Consider the following 20,521-nt stretch of genomic DNA (forward strand, 5'->3'; position numbering starts at 1 on the left):
CTAGTCAGAAGGAATCTCCCTTGGAGTGAAGAAGTCACTACCCTGCATCCACAGGCATCTCTACGTCAGGACTGGTTTTCTGATCCTGTTGTCCCACGGATATTGCCCGGCTCTGCAACACAGGTGGTGGTTTGTTAGTTCTTTAGAGGCCTGACCAGTCTTCACTGCTATTTGGTCGACTGTAATCCCTCTTCAGCGATGTGAACAGCCTTCCTGTGCACCATTTCTTTTTGCCGTTACCAAGACTTGTTGGTTCTCTTCAGGAAAGATCTTCAAGCTCCAAGAAGCCCAAGCCTCAAGCACTGCACAGCTCCAAGAACGACATCCTGCCTGCATTCTCCGCATTGTCGGCCTTCACCTCCAGTGTTCTGTTGAGGCTTCCCTGTGACTCTTTGTGCCTGCTGCCAGAGGGTCCTTGAGGGGGCTCCATTGATTCCTGCTGGTTCTCCTGCTGAGGGCTGACTCTGACTTACTCTAGCTGGGTTAGTCCCACAGACCTTACTGGTCTGCAACACACCGTGGTTTGCATTTGCTAAGTATTGTTGGTGGTGTTGGCGGCCACTGACCTTCCTGCACTTGTCGACCGGCATGAGACAGCTGCTGCTCCATCCTCACCGTGCTACAGCAAGAACCTCCAACTAGGGCTGGTATTGTGCTGTTGTGCCTCCTGGTCACTCCCGGGTGGCTTGGACTCTGTCTCCTCTGCTTTCCGGTTGTTCTTGTCTGGATTCCTCATCCTGGTTCCACCAGACTGGTCCGCAAGAGCTGTACCTGCGGATCTTCCACGATCCTCCATTGGTGTCTACGGGCGTTTCCATCTCCACTTCACCCCTATGCACCTGAGCTCCCTGGTGTAGGTATCCTGGTTCCCGGCGTATCCAAGGGTGTGATGACTCTCCAACCTTCCTTTATCCAAGTGGTTCCTTTGGAGTCCTTCGGAAGGCTCCTAGAGCTGTAAAATCACAACCGCAACTTACCCTGTGTTATCCTATGGACGTTTGACCTTGTGTAACCACTCTGCACCCCCGCTCCTTGGGGTGCTTGGCTAATCACCTTGGGTGGTTCAGTTCAGTGTTTGCCCTGGGGCACTCCATCCTTGGGTACCAGTCCCGTTTTGGTACTTCCCTCACATTCCACTATTTTATACATGATTTGGCCTCCTAGTTGTGCCCTCTGTGTTTTCCCATGCTACTTACCTGTTTCGAAAGTATTTCTTGTGTGATTGATATCTCCAGGCAGGAGACATACCAAGTTAGTGTATAGTGTGTACTAAAAAATACAAAGTAATTGTATAATCAAGTGGTGTGGTTCTCTCTTGTGTGAAAAGCTTGCTGACTGGCCATAGTGGTACATGCACTTGCTTTACACCCCTCCCGAATTAGCCTTAGCCTCTCTCCACAGCTACTCCTTGAGAGCTCTTGTTTTCAGGGACCTAAACATTATCACTAAGAGTTACCTGGACTCAGTGCATAGTGCCTCATCATAGGTGGTCCTACAAATGGCATTAAAAGCCTTTCTTCCTTCGATAAAGGGAAAGCTGGTACAGGTATTTGCGGATAAGACCACCATGTGGTACTGCAACAAACAGGGTGGGGTGGGGTCATGAATGCTCTGTCAAGAGGTCGTGCATCTCTGAACATTTCAAGAATGTCAGCGCATTTCTCTGCTGGTTCAACACCTGGCAGGCTTTCTGAATGCCAGGGTATATAAATGCAGCCGAAGAGTTGGCGTCTTCCCTCGTAGGAGGTCCAAGGTCTCTTTCACTATTGCAGAGAGCCTTGGTTAGTTAGCCACTCCTGAGAACGAGCAGTGTCAGTAGTTCTGCATGTTGGAGTTTCCAAGGTGGCTGTCGCTCAGAGATGCTTTTTGTCTCGAGTTGTGCTCTGGCTCCTATACGCCTTTCTGCCCATACCACTCCTGCTCAATGTTCTCAAGAAGATCAGGAATGACCGGGCCCAAGTCATTATTGTGGCTCTGGATTAGGCATGGAAAGTCTGGTATCCCGAGCTCTTGAGCATGGCCATAGATCCTCCAATCAGGCTGCAGCTTCAGGATGATATTCTGGTGCAGCAACAGGGTTGGGTCTGCTCCTGAACCTGCGCACCCTACACCTCCATACATTGAGATTGAGCAGCAAAAGTTGACAGACTTCGACCTTTCCCCAGAAGTGTGTGAAGATATTCGGGCAGCGAGGCGTACCTTCACCAAGAAGTATATGCCTGCAGTTGGGAAACGTTTGTATCATGGTGTGCCTCTCACTATGTCGACCCCCCCGTCTTCACCTTTATCACAAGTTTTCTTGTATGCACTGTCTTTGGACTAATAGGGCTCTGCTTTGAACATAGTTAAGGGTTATTTATCTGCCATCTCGGTGTTATTGTAGTTGCGGGGCCAACCTTCTCTCTTCAAGTCACCTATTGTGGGTAGGTTCCTTAAAGGTGTATAACTCGTTCCACCTAAACTCTTTATTATGCTTCTGTACGACCTTACCCGGGTCCTTACTTTTCTAATGTGCGCTCCATTTGAGCCATCAAAACGGCCTCATTTAGTGGCCACAACATCAGCCAGGAGAGTCAGCGAACTTCAACCACTCTCTGCACAGCAACCTTTTTTTTTTTTGCAGAGTTTTATATAGCGCGAACTAGACCCGAACCGAATCAGGTATCAGAGCGCTTTACAAATTTTTCCAGTTACGTTACATTTTTACGTTTTCCAGTTACTTTCATTTTAGGCACGGGGAGATTAAGTGATTTGCCCAGAATCACAGGAGGTTTTGGCGTCGTTACCGAGACTCGAACCCAGTTCCTCCAGGTCCGAGGTCGAGCGCCCTAGCCGTTAGGCCAACTCCTCTCCCCTATACCTTATACCACCTGTTACGCAGACACATTGGTTCTCGAAGCATGTGCCTCTCTGTGACTCCTTTCTATATAGGCCAGAACATTATCCTGCCTACCTTCTTCCTCTGAAGAAGAGGAGAGACTCTGCTACGTGGAACCAAAAAGAAAGTTGTCATTCTACCTTGACCACACAAAAAACAATCTGAAGGAAACATGTTAGTTATAGATTCCTTACCTTAGAATTACCCCCAGGAATCAGACTGGATCCCGAAAGTTTTTTTGGCAGCATTCCTGAACTGAACTTTTTAACAATTTTTGTCGGCGTCCTTTTATAATCTACGACTCCTGGTGCACGTAGGGATGCCCGGGCTCAAAGCATGCAGTTCCTGTACCTGACAGATGTCGGTTACGGATCACCACCGCGTGTGCCTCTTTTGCCTGGAGAGCGACCACGACCCCAAGTCGTGCTCCGACTGCCGGTCCATGGCTCTGAAGGGTTTTGCTGGAGCAGTCCCGAAAGCTTCTTGAGCACTGGCAGTCGGCTCCGCGCCATTCGAGGTCCCGATCAAGAGGGAGGTCGAGGGACCGGTTGCGGAGCCATCATCCTTCTTCCAAGTCTTCGAAGGCTTCGCACTCGGGGTCGGGTAAGTTGAAGCATTAGAAAAAGTCAAAGAAGCATTGTCACTCTTCGATTCTCCCCGTCAGTCGGCTGATGCGACAACGGGATGCGGGCAGTGCCCCTCCCACACCTCCACGTACGAAGCCCAAAGAGTCGACTCTGGGCTTCCCTTCCTTTCAGGGACCCGGGGCAACTCCTGCCCATCAATTTTACGAGCAAATGCATGCTATCTTTGGCCAGACCGAACCAGTCGGCGCATCTTCGGGCCCCGCAGACTCGGTTGGGGTGGCCTAGGCCTTTTCAGCCGACGGCTCGGCCCCGGCACAGCAGGCTCCCATTGGATCTAGACCTGGATCCGGATCGGCGACTGTTGACCTTATAACACCTCCATGGCGCGGCTTCCTCTGGCACCGCTACCGCAGCTGACGACGGTCATGTCCCCGGCCGGCGTCGACCCCGGCCTCCATCCTGATGTTGACTCGGAGCCGGACTGCCGTCGCACGATGCCGGTTTCGACGCAGAGCGGAGATTTTGTGCCTCTGTTCACTCCTGGGGTCCCTTTTTGGCAAAAATGGCACTCAGAGGATAAGGAGGAGGACTGGGAGGGGTCAGGTGACCCTCTGGCAGATCAGCTGGAGAGAGGAACTGGGGGATGCCAGTGGTCTAGACACCTCTCCTGACCTTGGCATGTTGTCTCCTCCTACTGTGGCTATGGAGGAGGGAGCGTCATACGCGGTGGTATTGCTTAGGATGGCCGAGGCTCTCAACCTCGAGCTTCCTACGGTGGTGGGCAGGACTAACCTCCTGACAGAGGTGCTTCAGCCAGCTGCGAGCTCTTCGGAGCCCCTACTGCTGTTTAATTAGGCCCTTACCGACGTCCTTTTGGGCACTTGGTCCAGGCCGAACCCGGGAGCTCCCGTGGACAAGATGATTACCCGATGCCACCGTTCAGCCCCAGGCAACCCCACTTTCCTCTCCCAACACCCACCCCAGAGAGCTTGGTAGTCCAAGCCTCCACTTCCAAGAGCGCATTTCCTACTGCTCCACCGCAAAGGGAATCTAAGAAGCTGGATCATCTTGGAAAGAAGATTTTCTCTTCCGCCAGTTTGGGACTGCTGTCGGTAAATACCGCATGTCTATTGGGCTGTTATTGACACTCTGTGTGGGACACGGTTGCGCAGGTGCTGCCTCGGTGTCTGGAGGAGGCCAGAACAGTGCTCTCCCAGGCTATTGGCTCCGGGAGGGATGCAGCAAAGTTTACCATCCGTTGTGGGCTGGAAACCGCCAACTCTATGGGCAGGACGATTTCCACGTCAGTCGCCCTTCATCGCTGCCCCTGGATGAGATCGACTGGCTTGTCGGGGGATGTCCAGAATACCCTAATGGACTTGCCTTTTGATGGCGGTCGCCTTTTTGGCGACAAAGTGGACAGCGCTCTAGAGCGCTTCAAAGACTCACGGGCTACGGCCAAGTCCTTGGGCCTCTACAGCCGCCCTGCGCAGTGTGCAGTTCGTCCATTTTGTGGCTACTGAAGGGGTGCCCTTCTATGTCCCGCCCATAGCCACAGGCCGCAGCACGTTTCCCACTCTGCGCAGCCGGTGACGTGGGAAACCACCGCCGTGGTTCAGGGGGCCAGCATGCGAGCCAGTCCACCAACTCCCCCCCCCCACTCTGCTGCAACCTCCAAACCTTTCTAGTCTGTCTTTTCAGGCCCATCAAACTCCAGTGCGCGGCACGATCCGCCATCACCTCCCCCGCTGGCGTGCCATTACATCGGAAAGGTGGGTTTTGCAAATCGTCCAAAGGGGCTACTCCCTCTCCTTCGAGGCTACCCCTCCAGCCATGCCACTGCAATACTACTGCAGGTCGGAGGATCACCTGGGCCTTCTCCAACAGGAAGTTACGGCTCTCTTGGCCAAGGGAGCCATCGAGCGTGTTCCTGTCCCAGAAGTAGGTCATGGTTGTTACTCCCACTAATTTCTGGTACCCAAGAAGGACAAAGGCCTGCGTCCTATCTTGAATCTCAAAAATGTCAACTGCTTCCTCCGGAAGGAGAAGTTCAAGATGTTGGCGCTCGCTCAGGTCTTGTATGCCCTCGACCCTGGAGACTGGATGGTTGCGTTGGACTTGCAGGAGGTTTATTTTCACATCCCCGTCCTGCCGGCCCGCCGGCATTACCTGCGATTCACAGTAGGCAACAAGCACTTTTAGTTTACCATGCTCCCCTTTGGCCTTACCAGCGTCCCTCGGATGTTCACGATAGTGATGGCTGTGGTCGCAGCTCATCTGCGCAGATCGGGGGTTTCAGTCTTCCCCTATCTTGACGACTGGCTGTTAAAGGCAGACTCGCCCCAGGCAGTCGTCTCCCACCTCCAGACTATGGCCAACCTCCTGCATTCGCTGGGGTTCTTCATCAATGTGCTGAAGTCACACCTGATTCCTTCTCAGAAGCTCCTCTTCATTGGAGCGGTTCTAGACACAACGTGGTTTCGGGTTGTTCCTCCAGAACAGCGAGTCCGGGGTAATCGTACTATGATTCTGATCTTTCAGCCTCTATACCGGGTTTCAGTCAGGATGATCCTGAGGCTGCTAGCCTCATGGCCTCCTGCATTCTACTGGTCGACCATGCTAGGTAGCATATGCAGGCTCTGCAGTGGGACCTGAAGCTCCAGTGGGCGCAGCTTCAGGGCAATCTGTCCGATTATGTCCAGATCTCAGAGGGCACTGCACGTCAGTTGCAGTGGTGGCTCACAAACAAGGATTGGGTCAACGGCAGATCCCTCTCCCTTACCACACCAGAACACACAGTGGTGACAGACGCCCCTCTTCTGGGATGGGGCGGTCACATTGGAGAGGCAGAGATCAGAGGTCTCTGGTGGAGTCCGGGCTCCATATCAACCTTCTGGAGCTCCGGGCGATCCGTCTTGCACTCAAGGCATTCCTTCCCTCTGTACGGGGAAGAGTAGTGCAGGTGTTCACGGAAACACTATCGCCATGTGGACTGCAACAAACAGGGCAGGGTGGGGTTGTGGATCCTATGTCAGGAGGCCCTCCGCCTCTGGATCTGGCTGGAACATCAGGGCATATCCCTGGTGGTTCAACACCTGGCAGGTTCCCTGAACAGCAGGGCGGACGCACTCAGCTGCAGGTGCATGTTGGATCACAAATGGCGTCTTTACTCGGAGGTGGTGCAAGGTCTCTTTCGACAGTGGAGAGAACCTTGGTTAGATCTGTTTGCCACCGAAGAGAATGCACAAGGTCAGCAATTCTGCGCTTTGGAATTTCCAAGACGGCACTCGCTAGGCGACGCTTTTCATTGCGAGGGGAGTTGCGATCTGCTGTACGCCTTTCCGCCTATACCACTTCTGCCCAGAGTGCTGAAGAAGATCAGGCACGACCGGGCCCAAGTCATCCTTGTGGCTCCGGATTGGGCACAAAGAGTCTGGTATCCCGGGGCTTCTCAACATGGTCATCGATACTCCGACCCGTCTGCCTCTTCGGGAGGATCCTCTGTTGAAGCAACAGGGTACAGTCCTCCACCCGCACCTATCCAGCCACCACCTCCTTGCCTCCCGAAGTTTGTGATGTGATCTTGGCAGCCAGGCGTCCCTCCACTAAGACGGTATATGCCTGCAATGGAGCAAATTTGTGGCATGGTGCACAGCAAAGCCTGTGGATCCCCTTTCTGCCCCTCTTTCTGAGGTTCTCTTGTTTCTCCTTTCCTTAGCCCACCAGGGCTCTGCTCTGGGCACTATCAAGGGCTATCTTTCGGCCATCTCTGCCTTCCTTCGGCTTCCAGATCAGCATTCTCTTTTCAAGTCCCCGGTTGTTAATCATTTCTTGAGAAGGCATAACTCATCTCTTTCTTCTTATTCCCTTCGTTATGCCTCAGTGTGACTTGAAACTAGTCTTAACCTATTTAATGTACGCTCCCTGTGAGCCACTTCACAACTGTCCTTTGAGGCTTCTGACAGTTAAACCTGCATTCCTGGTAGCCATCACATCTGCCAGAAGAGTGAGTAATCTCCTGGCCCTTTCCTCCAAGCCTCCTTGCCTGTCTGTCCATACGGACAAGGTGGTTCTTAGGACCGTCCATCCTTCCTACCCAAGGTTGTCACTGCCTTTCACATCGGGCAGACAATCACTTGGCCCACCTTCTTTCCACCTCCTCATCCTTCAAAAGAGGAGGAGAGGCTCCACCGTCTGGACCCAAAACATGTGCTTATCTTTTATCTGGATCGCACCAAACAGTTCCGGGTGGATGACCAGCTCTTTGTTGGCAACGTGGGCGCCAAGAAAGATCGGGTCGATTTGTGTATTAAATCCTGTTATTCTCTGGGGAAGAGGGAGCCTCCAGTGGGGCTGCGCGCCCAATTCACCAGAGCGACGGCAGCAACTACTGCTTTGGGACGAGTAGTTCCTCTAAATGCCAACTGTCAGGCATCTACATAGGCTTTGTTTCACACATTTACCAAACACTACTGCATTGACAGTCAAGTCCGGAGAGACAGCTTCTTTGGCTGTTCTTTCTGGTGTGATCTTGGTTCACAGACCCACCTCCAGGGTTAACATTGCTGGGGTATCTATTCTAAGCTAAGGAATCTATAACTAACGTGTTTCTTTCAGATGAACAAGTTACTTACCTTCGGGAACGATATATCTGTAAGAAACATTAGTTAGTTATAGATTCCTTACCGCCCCACCCATCCTCCCCGTTCTGCAAACTGATTTCAAGGGTTAAGGATATCCTTTCAGGACCCTTGTTTTGTGCACCAGTGGTTAGTGTCTTGCATGTCTCCACGAAAGTCGTGCACAGAACTGACAGCGCGGGAGGGCGCCGTCTAAGTAGCTGTCGCAAATGGGCAACACTGCACACGTTCACAAAACATTGCTTTTTGAACAGTCAGGTCGTCCATTCTTTTCTCCAGGGATTTTTGGTCTAATTCAAGTCTCACCTCTGGGGAGGTACTGCTTGGGTATCAATTCAAAGGTAAGGCATCTCTATCAGATGAACACATGACTTACCTTCAGTAACGCATTATCTAGTAGAGACTCTATCTAGCCGCGGATTCCTTACTGACCCTTCAATCCTCTCCGCACTGGGAAGTGGTTCAGGTATGGGGACTCCTCCTTTTTGGGCCTTTGTCTTTTCCACACCAGTAGTCAATTCTCATCATGACATCACACATTTGGCATTGAAAGTCTCAAAAGTAACAGATGTCAGTGTGCCGAAGTGGCACTTATATAGGTACCCAGCTTGTCACTTCCAGCTGGGACTATTCCAACAAAACCTAACCGAACTTCGCCACCTACCGGCATGCAGGGGCACTGCTCGAAAATTCTTCTGATCCAGTCTGAAAAAGGCAAGCAATCTGCTGCTAGATAGAGTCTTTTCTAGATAAGGGTTACCGAAGGTAAGTAGCTTGTTCTTCAATGCTATACTGATAAACTTAAGAATGTCCTTATTCAACACAACAGTAATTGTTTCTACAATTGGGAGGGAACTAACTTTTTCTTTTTTACTTTAGGTACAAAGACATTGGTTGTACATGGGCAAAATGAGTGTGACATTCCAACCCAGTTACCGGTACACGAGGATACCCAGTTTGAGGCTCTTCTGAAGGTGAACTCCCATTTTACTTAATACAGTTTAATTTTTTTCATCTGACGTTTGAATGAGTTATTCATGGAAAGTAGAGTTATATGATTTTGCCAAATTGTATACTGATAAGACTGGTATTTGATAACCTTCAAATCCTCTCAAAGTGGTACCTATGGAGAGCAGTCTTCAGGCTTATTTTGAAGGAGTGTAAAGCAGCTTGTTTTACCAACTTTAATCAGTATTGTAGGTCAAAGAAAAAGAAACCACACAGTGTTTATAAAAATAGGTCATATTGATTACACATACTATTACTAACACATTGATGTATCTCCTACCGGAGAAATCAACACCATACATACGAGTACTTTCCAATAATCAGGTAAGCAGCATAAATATACACTAGTCTCCAGGGGAGACCAAATCATATATGAAGCAAATGGAATGCAAACTGCAAAGGAGAACAGGACTTGGACCAGAAGTCCTAGAGGAGCCGAGGACGCAAGGAACCACCCAAGGTAAGTACCCAGGAACCCCACGGAGGCTGTGTGTAGAACACAGATGCATGCCCAATGTAAGTCATTGGAGAAGTCGCTGTTGCATATTTAAAGAAGGACCTTTCTCTGAGGACCCCAAAGAAACCGTTCAGAAGACAGAAGGTTGGGGAGCCAACCTACCAGTGGATGCCCCAAGAACCAGGGGCCACATGCACAAGGGTGAAGTGATGTCAGAGCCTACCATAGGCAGCAACAGGAGAATTCAAAGAAGATACCTTTGGAGAAGACTGTTAGTTCTCTGGAATACAAGGGAGGATTCTTGAAGTGAAGAACCTGCAAGCAGAGGGGACAGAGTCTTGCCACTCTGAGGTGACCACAGGATTGGAAGCACAATGACCACTGATGTCTAGAGGTTCAGAAGGTACGGCGGCGACCTTGTCACTGCAGCTGTGAGGACCAGGTGACACTGAGGAAGACCAGGAGCCGTGCAGAAGTTGTCCCACATTGGATGTCGGTGTCTAAGTGGTCAGTGTCTGGTGGGAGCAGCAACAAGCATTGATAGCCACAAGTGGCATGGATAACAAAAAGGAGCAAATGTTGAGACCAGCAAGGTCCAACGGACTCACCAAAGGCAGGAGAGTCAGAGTACGCCCCGAGAAGCAGGGGAGTCCACTGAAGCAAGAGAAGACCCTCAGAAGGACCCATAAGCTGGAGGCACAGGAGTCACACGAGAACCTCAAGTAGCTCACCAAAGTCGGAGGTCCATGATGCAGGAGAAGCAGGAAGGACTCTGTTCTTCAGGATGTGAGGTGATGTAGACTGCACCTTCCTGTGCCAGATTACAGAGCCAACAAGCCGTGGCAAAGGCAGGTTGATGTGGTGCACAGGGTTTAGTTCACTGGCAACCCAGCGAGGGATACTGTCCTCTGAATTGCAGCATAGACAGTTCATTCCTGTAGGGAGCAACAGAACCACCACCAGTGTTGCTGAGCCTGGGGATGGCCGTGGGACATCAGGAGCTGCAGACTGGGTAGCTTTGTTGTGGTGCCTGCAGATGCAGGGGAGTGACTCCTTCATTCCAAGGGAGATTACTTCAAGTGTCCTTAAACCCACAGGTCTATTGATGAGCCTTGAAAGAAGCAAAGACACAGAGGACAAAGAAGTCTTGCAGAGGAGCAAGACCAGGAGCAGCAGAAGTCTTCCTTGGAACAGTCTTGGTTCAAGGCAAAGTCCAAGTGTCTATACGGTCGAAGAGTAATGTGGTTTCAGCCTTGAGTCTAGTCCTACGACGAATCTGAGGATCCAGCCACAGGGAAGCCCTTAAGTACCCTAAGGAAAGGGTTGGAACAACTCGGGGGTCACTCCCAGAGGAGGGTCTGGACAGAGGGGAGGATACTCCCATGTCCTTTGTTCAGTTTCATGCCAGAGTGGGAGCCGAGGGCTCCCTGAACTGGATCAAAATGAAGCATGCAAGGAGAGCTCCAAATGTTCCCTTCAAAGCAGTCTGGTGGTGCTGTCAAGCGCCCTCACCCCAGCCCAATACAGTAATTCCTGTCTGTCTGGGAGGTGGTCACACCTCCCTGTGACAGGAATCCCATTGTTCTACCTTGCCCTGCTCAAGCTCAGCTCAGCAGCAGGAGGGCAGAATCATGTCTGTGGTCGGCAGCAGCATTACCTTTCTGGCAGATCCTGAAAGGCTGATTGAAGGAGTACTGGAGGGTTCCCCAAAGAGGCCCCACCAGTACGTGGAATCATGCTTCCAACATTGGAATCTGTGTTGGGATATGATTCCAACATGTTTGATAACAAACATGACCTGGTTCGGTGCAGCTACTATATAGTTAGACATCTCGTAATGACTGATGTCCACTACAAGAAAATATGTCTTTACAATGCATGCTTTAGATCTAATGCCTTTACAACGACTGCGTTGTTATATTCCGAACCATTACATCGCAAGTCATTACAACGACTTGCTGTAGGGGACGCACTGGACTTAGGAATGGTATAATTTACTATTCCTACTCTAGTTTGTGCAGCAGCAGGGAAGGTGAATCCAACACCTTCTGCCCCCTACAGCAAGTCATTGTAACGACTTGTGATGTAATAGTTTGTGTTGTAACAACACGGTTGTTGTAACAACCACGTTGTACTGGCATGCGATGTAAAGCATGCATTGTAAACGCTGTTTCCCCCACTTTATGTATTAAATTGGCTGACCGCACTTACAAAGCCTGGATTATTGACTCTTGAGTTTGTAGTGGTGTCCTGCTCATGCAGGGGCACCCTCACACTCATAACCAAGCACCCTGACCTCAGGACTGAAGAGCCTGCCATAGGGTTACCCTATAGGTTTAAAATTCAGTGACCTCAGATATAAGGAAACTTATATCTGTGGTGAGAGGTGCAAGCACCACCTCTAACAGTCTGCAATGGCAGGCCTGTTTTCACAGTTTAAGTCCCATGGGTGGAACAATACATTCTGCTGCCCATGGGAGACGCCTGGTGTACCCATGGCCTGGGTACCTTAGTACCATATAATAATCCCAGTCACTGGAAAAGTTCTTTCCGAAACACCGACATGAATAAACTGATATCAATCAGCAAGAATACCTTGCTTCAACCTATTGACATGTCTGAGGTACAGGAACTCACGGAGCATAACAACAACACTATAATGAGTATTCCAGAAACATTTGTCCCCTTACAACTAAAAAGAAGCTCCACGAAAGAATCGAAACCTTGGTTCAACAATAGTTTAAATTCAAAGAGACGCAATCTGATACTAGCCAAATGATCCTGGAGAGGCTCACCGTCGCTTGAGCACCTCATGCTCTTGAGATCTCAAAGAAGCACTAACAAAAAACATTAGGAGGGCAAAATCAACTTCTTCAGAATCCAACTAGATAATGCCCAAAACTGACCTAAATAACATTTTGAATTAATCAAACTCCAATCCAATTATCTTCCCACTCCAGTCAAGTACGAAGCCAAATTGTGAAGTCTTTGCCTCCTTCATCCTTCAAAAGACGATTAAGATTGAAGCTGATCTCCCAACACTGCAGTGCAACCAACTGATTGTTCCATTCCCTGCTAACCCTGCATCCCCTCATCCACCTCAGCCTCTGCCTGCTCCAGGGTTCACACCAAAAAATAACACCTTCTGGAGCCAATTCACACCCTTTGATGAATTCTCTATACTCAACCTGCTTACTACTTTGAAACCCTCAAACTATTTCAGTGACCCCTTACCCTCACGTTTCTTGAGATGAAATGGTCCTTAGTCCCTCTCTGGGCCAAAATAGTAAATGCCTCCCTACTTTCAAGGTATGATCCCGGAATGTCTGAAGTCAGGGCAGGTTAGGCCCATCTGCCAAAAACCCACCGCGGATCAAGATGACCGTAATAACTTCCGACCCCTCAGTAGCATTCCAGAACTATCAAAGCTCCTAGAGAAATGTGTTCATGTTCAACTGTGTAACCACATTGATCAATTTCAGCTTTTAGATCAATTCCAATCAGGTTTTCCTCAGGGCCAAAGTACTGACACAGCCCTTAATCTCATAGATGACGATCTAGGAATGCTAGATCGGAGCAAAGCCTGCCTTCTAATCCTCTTTGACCTTTCTTCAGCTTTTGATACGGTCAAACATGACAATCTCCTGGACTTACTGGAACGAAGGATAGGTATTTCAGGTTCAGTGTTAAACTGGTTTTACTTATTTCTTAACAACAGAACGCAAAGATTTAAAGTCATTCATTCCCTCTCAAACTTTACGCCTTCCACACTTAGGGTCCCTCAGGGGTCTACACTCTCACCCACGCTCTTCAACTTGTTAATGGAGCATCTAACAGACATTCATAATGTATCCAACATTCAGTATCACATTAATGTTGTAGCTACTGAAACAGTAATGGGGATAATGCCTAAACCTATACCTATGTCCACGCCTGGAGGCGTGGGGGAAGATACGATGGTTGAACTGTGTTAGGCTGTGGGCAAAGTTAGAGTTTCTCCCAAGACTTTCGCTGCCAGTACTGAAAGCCCTAATGATACAGGAATAGTAGCTGTGAACGATGGAGAGTCGGCCGGCTCTGGAGAGCAATTTTATTCTTTGTCTGACGTATCTATTACTACTTCGGAGAATGAGAACGAGAATGCATGCAGAGTTTTTCGGGCGATTGGGCTGACGATGGGAGCCTTTCACTAGAAGATGACATCCTAAGCTCAGACTCTGCAACTAACCAAAATGGCCAACAGACAGTACGTAGAGTGCTTGAGTCAGCGAAAGTGCTGGAAAGCGCTGGACCCAGTATGGTCAACCCACTTCAATGGGATACTTCGCCCTGTATACAGAGTGACCAAGACAAAGCAAGTGATAAGTTGAACCAGAAAGTGAGATCACTCTTATAACCATTTATAAAATCATTATGGCGCATCGAGAAGAGACCAATTCTGAAGGGCTGCGGACTCAAGGCGCGGTACGCAAGTTCCAAAATTCCGTCCGGCATATTGCCAAGTCATGCACAGAGGTAACCACTAGAGTACATGAAGCAGAGGAGCGAATTTCGTCAGTTGAGGATCAACTTTCTGCGCAAAAATCCTAAATTATATCTCTACAGAAAAGCAGGCAGGATGTGGATTGGAAACTCACTGACTTGGAGAACCGTGCGCGCAGAAATAATCTATGGGTTTTAGGCGTGCCGGAAGGCAGTGAGGGAAGGACACGCGGCGGTATGTGGTGGAATTATTCTCAACAGCCTTTCCAGATTTAAAGGATTGGAATTGGGACACTGAAATTATAACGGCTCATAGATTCCCTTTTGTGCATAAACGAAATTCAGGGGGTGGGGTGGAGAAATCCAGAGCAATCCTTATATGCCTGCATAACTATTTACTCCGTGAAATTCTCTATGACTTGGCCAGGCCGGTGCGCCCGAGGAAAGGCAATGGCTTTGATTTTTTTGTTCGCCCGGACTTTTGTCAAGTGACGGTACAACAAGGATGGCGCTTAAGGCAAATGATATCACCATTCAAACCAAAGGGGGGGCAGGTGTTTTTATTAAACCCTGCCAAACTGAAAGTGATTTATAAGGGGAAAACAAAAAATTTGTTTCAGAAATAAAGGCACAGGAGTTTGTGGAGATGATGTAATGCGAATGTTGTCATTAATTAGGTTTAGTTCTCTTGTGTTTAGTAGAAACTGTCATTAGTTTTCCTCTTTAGTGCATGGCGGCACGGTAACGGAAAAAGATGTATATGAAGAGAGGTAGTTGTAACTTGGGGTGATGGGTTGTAGATTGAATATGGGAGACGGGACACGGCGGGACTCACTCACCACGCGATCATTTACCATTACTGAGGACTTGGTCCTTAAGCCTCTATTGGGTGGGGTTATAGAGGGTGGGGGGTGGGGGGGAGGGAAAGCGGAAGAGGGAGGGGGGAGAGGGGTTGGTGTGCGGGGCAAGGAAAAACAGTAAAAGAATCCTATGTGCAAACCAAAATCGAGATAGTGCCAATTTGTATTATTTGTCTATTGTAGTAATCATGGCGGTTAGCAGTCCCTGCTATTTTTTTTATGCTACTTTCAGATTTGAAGATGGGTAGATTTATAATATGTTCATGGTATATTTGTGGGCTTAATGACAAAAGGAAAAGGGGTATAATGGCTTATGTATTGAAAACTTTGAAAATTGATGTCTTGTGTATTCAAGAAACCCACATACCCTGGAAGAACAGAAACTGGCTTAAAGATTTGGGATTTGAACTAGTAGGCTGCACTCGGCAGGGGACTACCACAAGAGGAGTTGCTATATTAAAAAGGCATGGGGTAGGGTCGAGTAAACGGGTTAAAGAAGATCCGCTAGGGCAAAGGGTAATTATTGAACTACGGTTAGAGGCCACACTTTTGACTATATGCTCCATCTATGGCCCCAATTCCGATGATCCGGATATGTTGAATCAATTGAGTATTGAATTAGCACTGTGGCCATCACCTTTACTGTTATGCGGTGATTTTAACCTACACTTGGATGGGAAAGATGACATATCGAGTAATTATATTTATGGTTGTAGGAAGAAAAATGTGTTTAAGGCCACTAAAGGGATCATCGATGAATTCGGGCAGGTAGATGTAGGATTTCTAATGGAAGGAGGTACTCCTGGGAGCACTTTTTATTCTGCTCCGCACCAGAAACATTTTCGTTTAGATTACTTTTTTGTTACAGCTGGATTCATCAATACTGCCAAAAATCTCAGGTTTGAAATCGTGCCTAAATTAATCTCCGACAACAATCCTATTATTCTCGATTTAGATATTAACCTTAGACAACCCCCAAAGCCTTTGTCTTTTGAACGGAAGTTACTTTTTGATCCTCTTTATATTGAACATATGGGGAGGTGGATTCCCAAGTTTTTTAAATTTAATCAAGGCTCAGCGTCAATTGAGATTGTATGGGATGCTTTTAAATCAGGGGTTCGGGGAGAAACGTTAAGTTATTCAATGAATAAACAACGTGAAATTAGGAAGGCAGATGATATGGAAATGGCCAAATTGCGAGATATTGAAATTCAGCTAATGACGGCATGTAACAGAGGGACAAGTACTGAGCACATTTTAAAAAATTTAGCTGTACAGAAAGCCAGGATCAATCAGAGTTTTGCCACGAAATTGGCACAACAAATTGCCACTTTTAGATCAGAGATGTATGAGGTGGGGGAAAACTCAGGTAGGCTTTTAGCAAAAAGACTTCGACAGAAGGTGGTATCTGCAAATATTGATAAAATCATGGATAACTCAGGGCAGCTATACGATAATCCATTGGATATATTGAGGGTTTTTCGCGAATTTTATTCCCACTTGTATATGGAACAGAATACTAGAGATTTTGACGGAAGAGTAGCTGATTTCATGGATTCCTTACCCAATATTACTTTATCATCAGAAGAGTATGAACAATTGGATACCCCTATTACTTGGGAAGAAATAGAGCTATCCCTAATGTCATTAGCTTTGGGTAAGGCTGTTGGCCCTGATGCTATACCCCTTGAGTTCTTCAGGATTTTCAGAAATATTCTTAAAAAAGAAATGACCATACTTTTTACGGAGGCCCAATAGAGGTAAGGCTCCATCTTCCTGGCAAGGCTCAGTAATCACTGTCTTCCTTAAAAAAGACAAATCCCCATTACTCCCGTCTTCATTTCGCCCCATCTCATTGATAAATGCGGATAGCAAAGTTTACTCCGAGATTCTAGCCTCACGCATCTCTAGAATTATTACACCACTTGTCTCAAAATTCCAACATGGGTTCATTCCCACACGTGACACAGCCGATCACATTCGCCGCGTATTACATTCTTGGATTGGGCTCAGGCAACCGGCTCTTCTATCGGTCTTACCCTTTTGGATGCTGAGAAAACATTTGACAGGGTTGCCTGGGCCTATATGTGGGATATCTTAACTAAAAAGGGATTTGGTCCTGGTATTTTAACAGCTATAAAAACGGTGTATCACTCCCCGTTTGCCTCTATTCGCCTGAATGGTCAAATATCCATTCCGTTTTCAATTACTCGAGGCACGCGGCAAGGGTGTCCGTGCTCACCTTTACTCTTCTCTATTTACATCGATCCTTTTTGTAAATCGCTTACATTTCGCTGAGAACATAAAACCAATTGACTTAGCTCATATAGATTATCAAGCCTTAGTCTACGCAGATGATATTGTGGTAGTCACAACAGATATCGAAACTGCGCTTCCAGCTATCAACAATTTAGCATCACAGTTCGGGTCCTTTTCAGGATACAAGCTGAATCTATCCAAAACGCAGATTCTGTATGTTGGAGGCACCCCGCCCATTAATATATCAACTGTGCCAGAAGTTACATATCTGGGAATCAAGATCTCGCTCCCAGTCTCTAATATTTCAGAGCTAAATATAAATCCGACATTAGCAAAAGTCAATGCGACACTAGAAAGATTAGATCATCTTCACTTGTCGTTATACGGCAGAGCGAACGTATTGAAGATGCTGATCTTACCCCAATTTTTATATATGTTCTGTACAATACCCATTGAACTCCCCCTTGCTTGTTTTAAAAAATTAGAGAGGGTAACCTCCAGATTTTTGTGGGGCTACAAACGGCAACGTAGAGCCTATAAAAAGATGATTCTCCCTAAAGAGTATGTTGGGTGGAACATTCCGTATTTTCTATTATACTATATTGCCGCATCTTTACAACCCATTAGCCTACTTATAATTGGTGATAAAGCCCGAATCCCGCTTTGCAATACTCCATCAATCTATGAGCTAGTGTTGGGAGAAGAGATGAAAGGATGTCTTGTGAAGGTAATCATACCTAGCTACTTCAAGAAGACTAAATTTAAGATCTTAAAAGCTGCCTTCGTAGTCTGGAAAGTAGTCAGGCGACACATGGGCATATCAAAATTAAATGTATATACGCCTTTTACTGCATCTGATTTATTACCCTATATTTTTCGGGATCAAGTTGCTATTAGGTGGGGGGGCCAAAGGAATTTGTTGTTTAGGGGATTTGTTTAAAGAGGGCCACTTAGTTGCATTTAATGATTTACAAATTAACTTTGCTTTGTCAAAAAATGATTTCTTTAAATATCTGCAAATTCGCAGTTTTTTACAGAGTGTTCGACCATCCATAGAACATCAAATGAACAAAATCTCCCTTATTGAACTTATGGCGAAAAAGACACCTATTGGCCTATTCTACTCTTGTTTGATTCAGGAATTCCCGGATGATTTGGGAAATTGTCAGTTAAAATGGTTAAATAAGCTTGGGATACCTGAAATCAATATTCTCGAATCTATCATGTTAGCTAACCGAGTGCTTATAACGGGGATGATGAAGTCACAATATTTTATGTCCATACATGATCTATATTATACCCCTAGGAAGGTATCCAAATGGAGTATGACAATAGGGACAAAATGTAATAGGTGTGGCCAATTTGCCACTGATGCGGTTCATATGTTTTTTCAATGCCCTAAACATTCTGAATTCTTTCTGCATATTGAACATTTTTCGGCTGTAATTTTAGGACATACGATTACTTTAACCGCTGAGATGGTATTGATTGGCTGTAGCTCGGGAACTGCGGATCAACCAAGACCAAAAGCTACGACATCTTTTCTTTTTATTTGTATGGCCGTGGTACGAGCTTGTATCACAAGAGATTGGATTAATCCTGAGCCCCCTTCTTTTTTCAGCTGGCGCGAAAGACTATTGTTAATATACAATTTTGAAACGTCCATTTATAAAACTAAAGGGATAAAGAGGAGGGTTATGGGAGTAAAGATATGGGCACCCATTACGGAATGGATTTAGGAGATTGCAACGTGTTCAAGATGTATCTTTTACTATTGATTGTTGTTGATGAATTTATTTGATTATTTTGCACTATTTTGCTCAACTTTGAAATATTTGATTTGTATTTTTGCTGTCTTTTTCCTTGCATAAAATTAAAAAACTTAAAAAACAAAAAACAGTATCACATGAATGCAGATGACACCCAACTGTACCTTAAAATCTCCTCGCCGTAAGACATTAGGTCACTCAACTGAACCCTACTCAAATCTCAACACTGGCTGACCCCCCAACAGCTTAAGCTAAACTCATTCAAAACAGACCTCCTCCTTATCCCGCCACCTAAACAGACTACCGTCATTGTTGAATACACAAAACACCTAATAGCTCTCAACTGTTCTCCACACATCATTGACTCTGCAAGGTCACTTGGAATAATACTTGATAAGAACTTGAGTTTGCAGGAGCACATTAGCTCAGATACCCACGGGGGCTGACTTCCACATGAGTACCCTAAGAAAGATAAAACCCTTCTTCCCCCAGACGACTTCAAGTCTGCTGTTCAAGTGCTAGTAATTTCCAGGATGGAGTATAGAAGCGAAGCACTCTGTGGGTGCTACAAGTTGGCACCACTCAGGGCATCTCTGAATTCGTCTGCAAGGCTTATCACGAGATCCTGAAGAACTAACCACATCGGACCGGACCTGAAATCCTTAAACTGGCTGCCTTTTGAGGCTAGGATTCATGTTAAAATTGAATGCATAAGACACAAGGCCCTTCACCATAACACCCTTTTGTACCTAGCTCAAAAACTGGAACTATCTGGTGGTAGCAGATCTTCTAGGAGTTCCAACACCCTGCTGCTAAAACCTCAAAAATTCAAAAGAAAACCTATAATCGAGCGTTCTTGGGCACTGCCCAGAGAATCTGGAACTCCTTGCCTCTTGAAATCATACTGATTGCCTCAACTGCATCTTTAAAACAAGGAGTGAAAGCTCTATTGATGAATACCCTCAGATCTGAATGTACCTATTTGAACTATGTACCATTTGTTGTTGGTTCCTCTACAAGCATGTTTCGCTTCTCCTGTATGGACTACCCTGCCCTGAGTGGCCCTATTACAATGTTTTGTACTTGATCCTATGACTATGACCTATCTCAACATCAATATTTGTTTTTGTTCATATATGCGCATCTTTATCCTTTTGCCTGTCATGATACTTTTTTCCTCTTTTTACTTGAGTATCTTGCTTCTCACTGTCGTTGTTACTGACCCACTGGCTTCATTATTTTTGTCCTTGATCATTTGTAAAGCTCTCGGATACCCGCCGGGGTCATGTCTGCCTATATAAAACTGTATATAAATATATTAGGGACTTAAAAGGGTACACCAGTAACCAAATGTGGAGGTACAAAAATACTTACTGTTAGAACTGGGGTCTCTAGTTGGCAATAGTATACACCTTTGACCAAATAGGGACCCTTGCTTCTAAGTCAGGAAAAGGGGATTACACTAGTGGATTACCCCTGCTCACCCCCTTGGCAGCTTGGCACGAGCAGACAGGGTTATCTCAGAGGCAGTGTGTTAAGCATTTGTGAACACACACAGTAACACAGTGAAAACACTACAGA

General features: G+C 46.8%; 1 protein-coding gene across 1 annotated transcript in view; it reads left to right on the plus strand.

The window, feature by feature from the left end:
- Positions 1 to 20,521, plus strand: part of UNC80 (unc-80 subunit of NALCN channel complex) — a 2,761,828-nt gene that overhangs the window by 1,489,455 nt on the left and 1,251,852 nt on the right. Inside the window, exon 39 of the mRNA XM_078680564.1 lies at positions 8,985 to 9,079. Coding sequence (XP_078536690.1) covers positions 8,985 to 9,079 — 95 coding nt within the window. The remainder of the gene's footprint in view (positions 1 to 8,984; positions 9,080 to 20,521) is intronic.

The sequence above is a fragment of the Lissotriton helveticus genome, chromosome 3_1 (genome assembly GCF_964261635.1).
Source record: "Lissotriton helveticus chromosome 3_1, aLisHel1.1, whole genome shotgun sequence".
Classification (NCBI taxonomy): domain Eukaryota; kingdom Metazoa; phylum Chordata; class Amphibia; order Caudata; family Salamandridae; genus Lissotriton; species Lissotriton helveticus.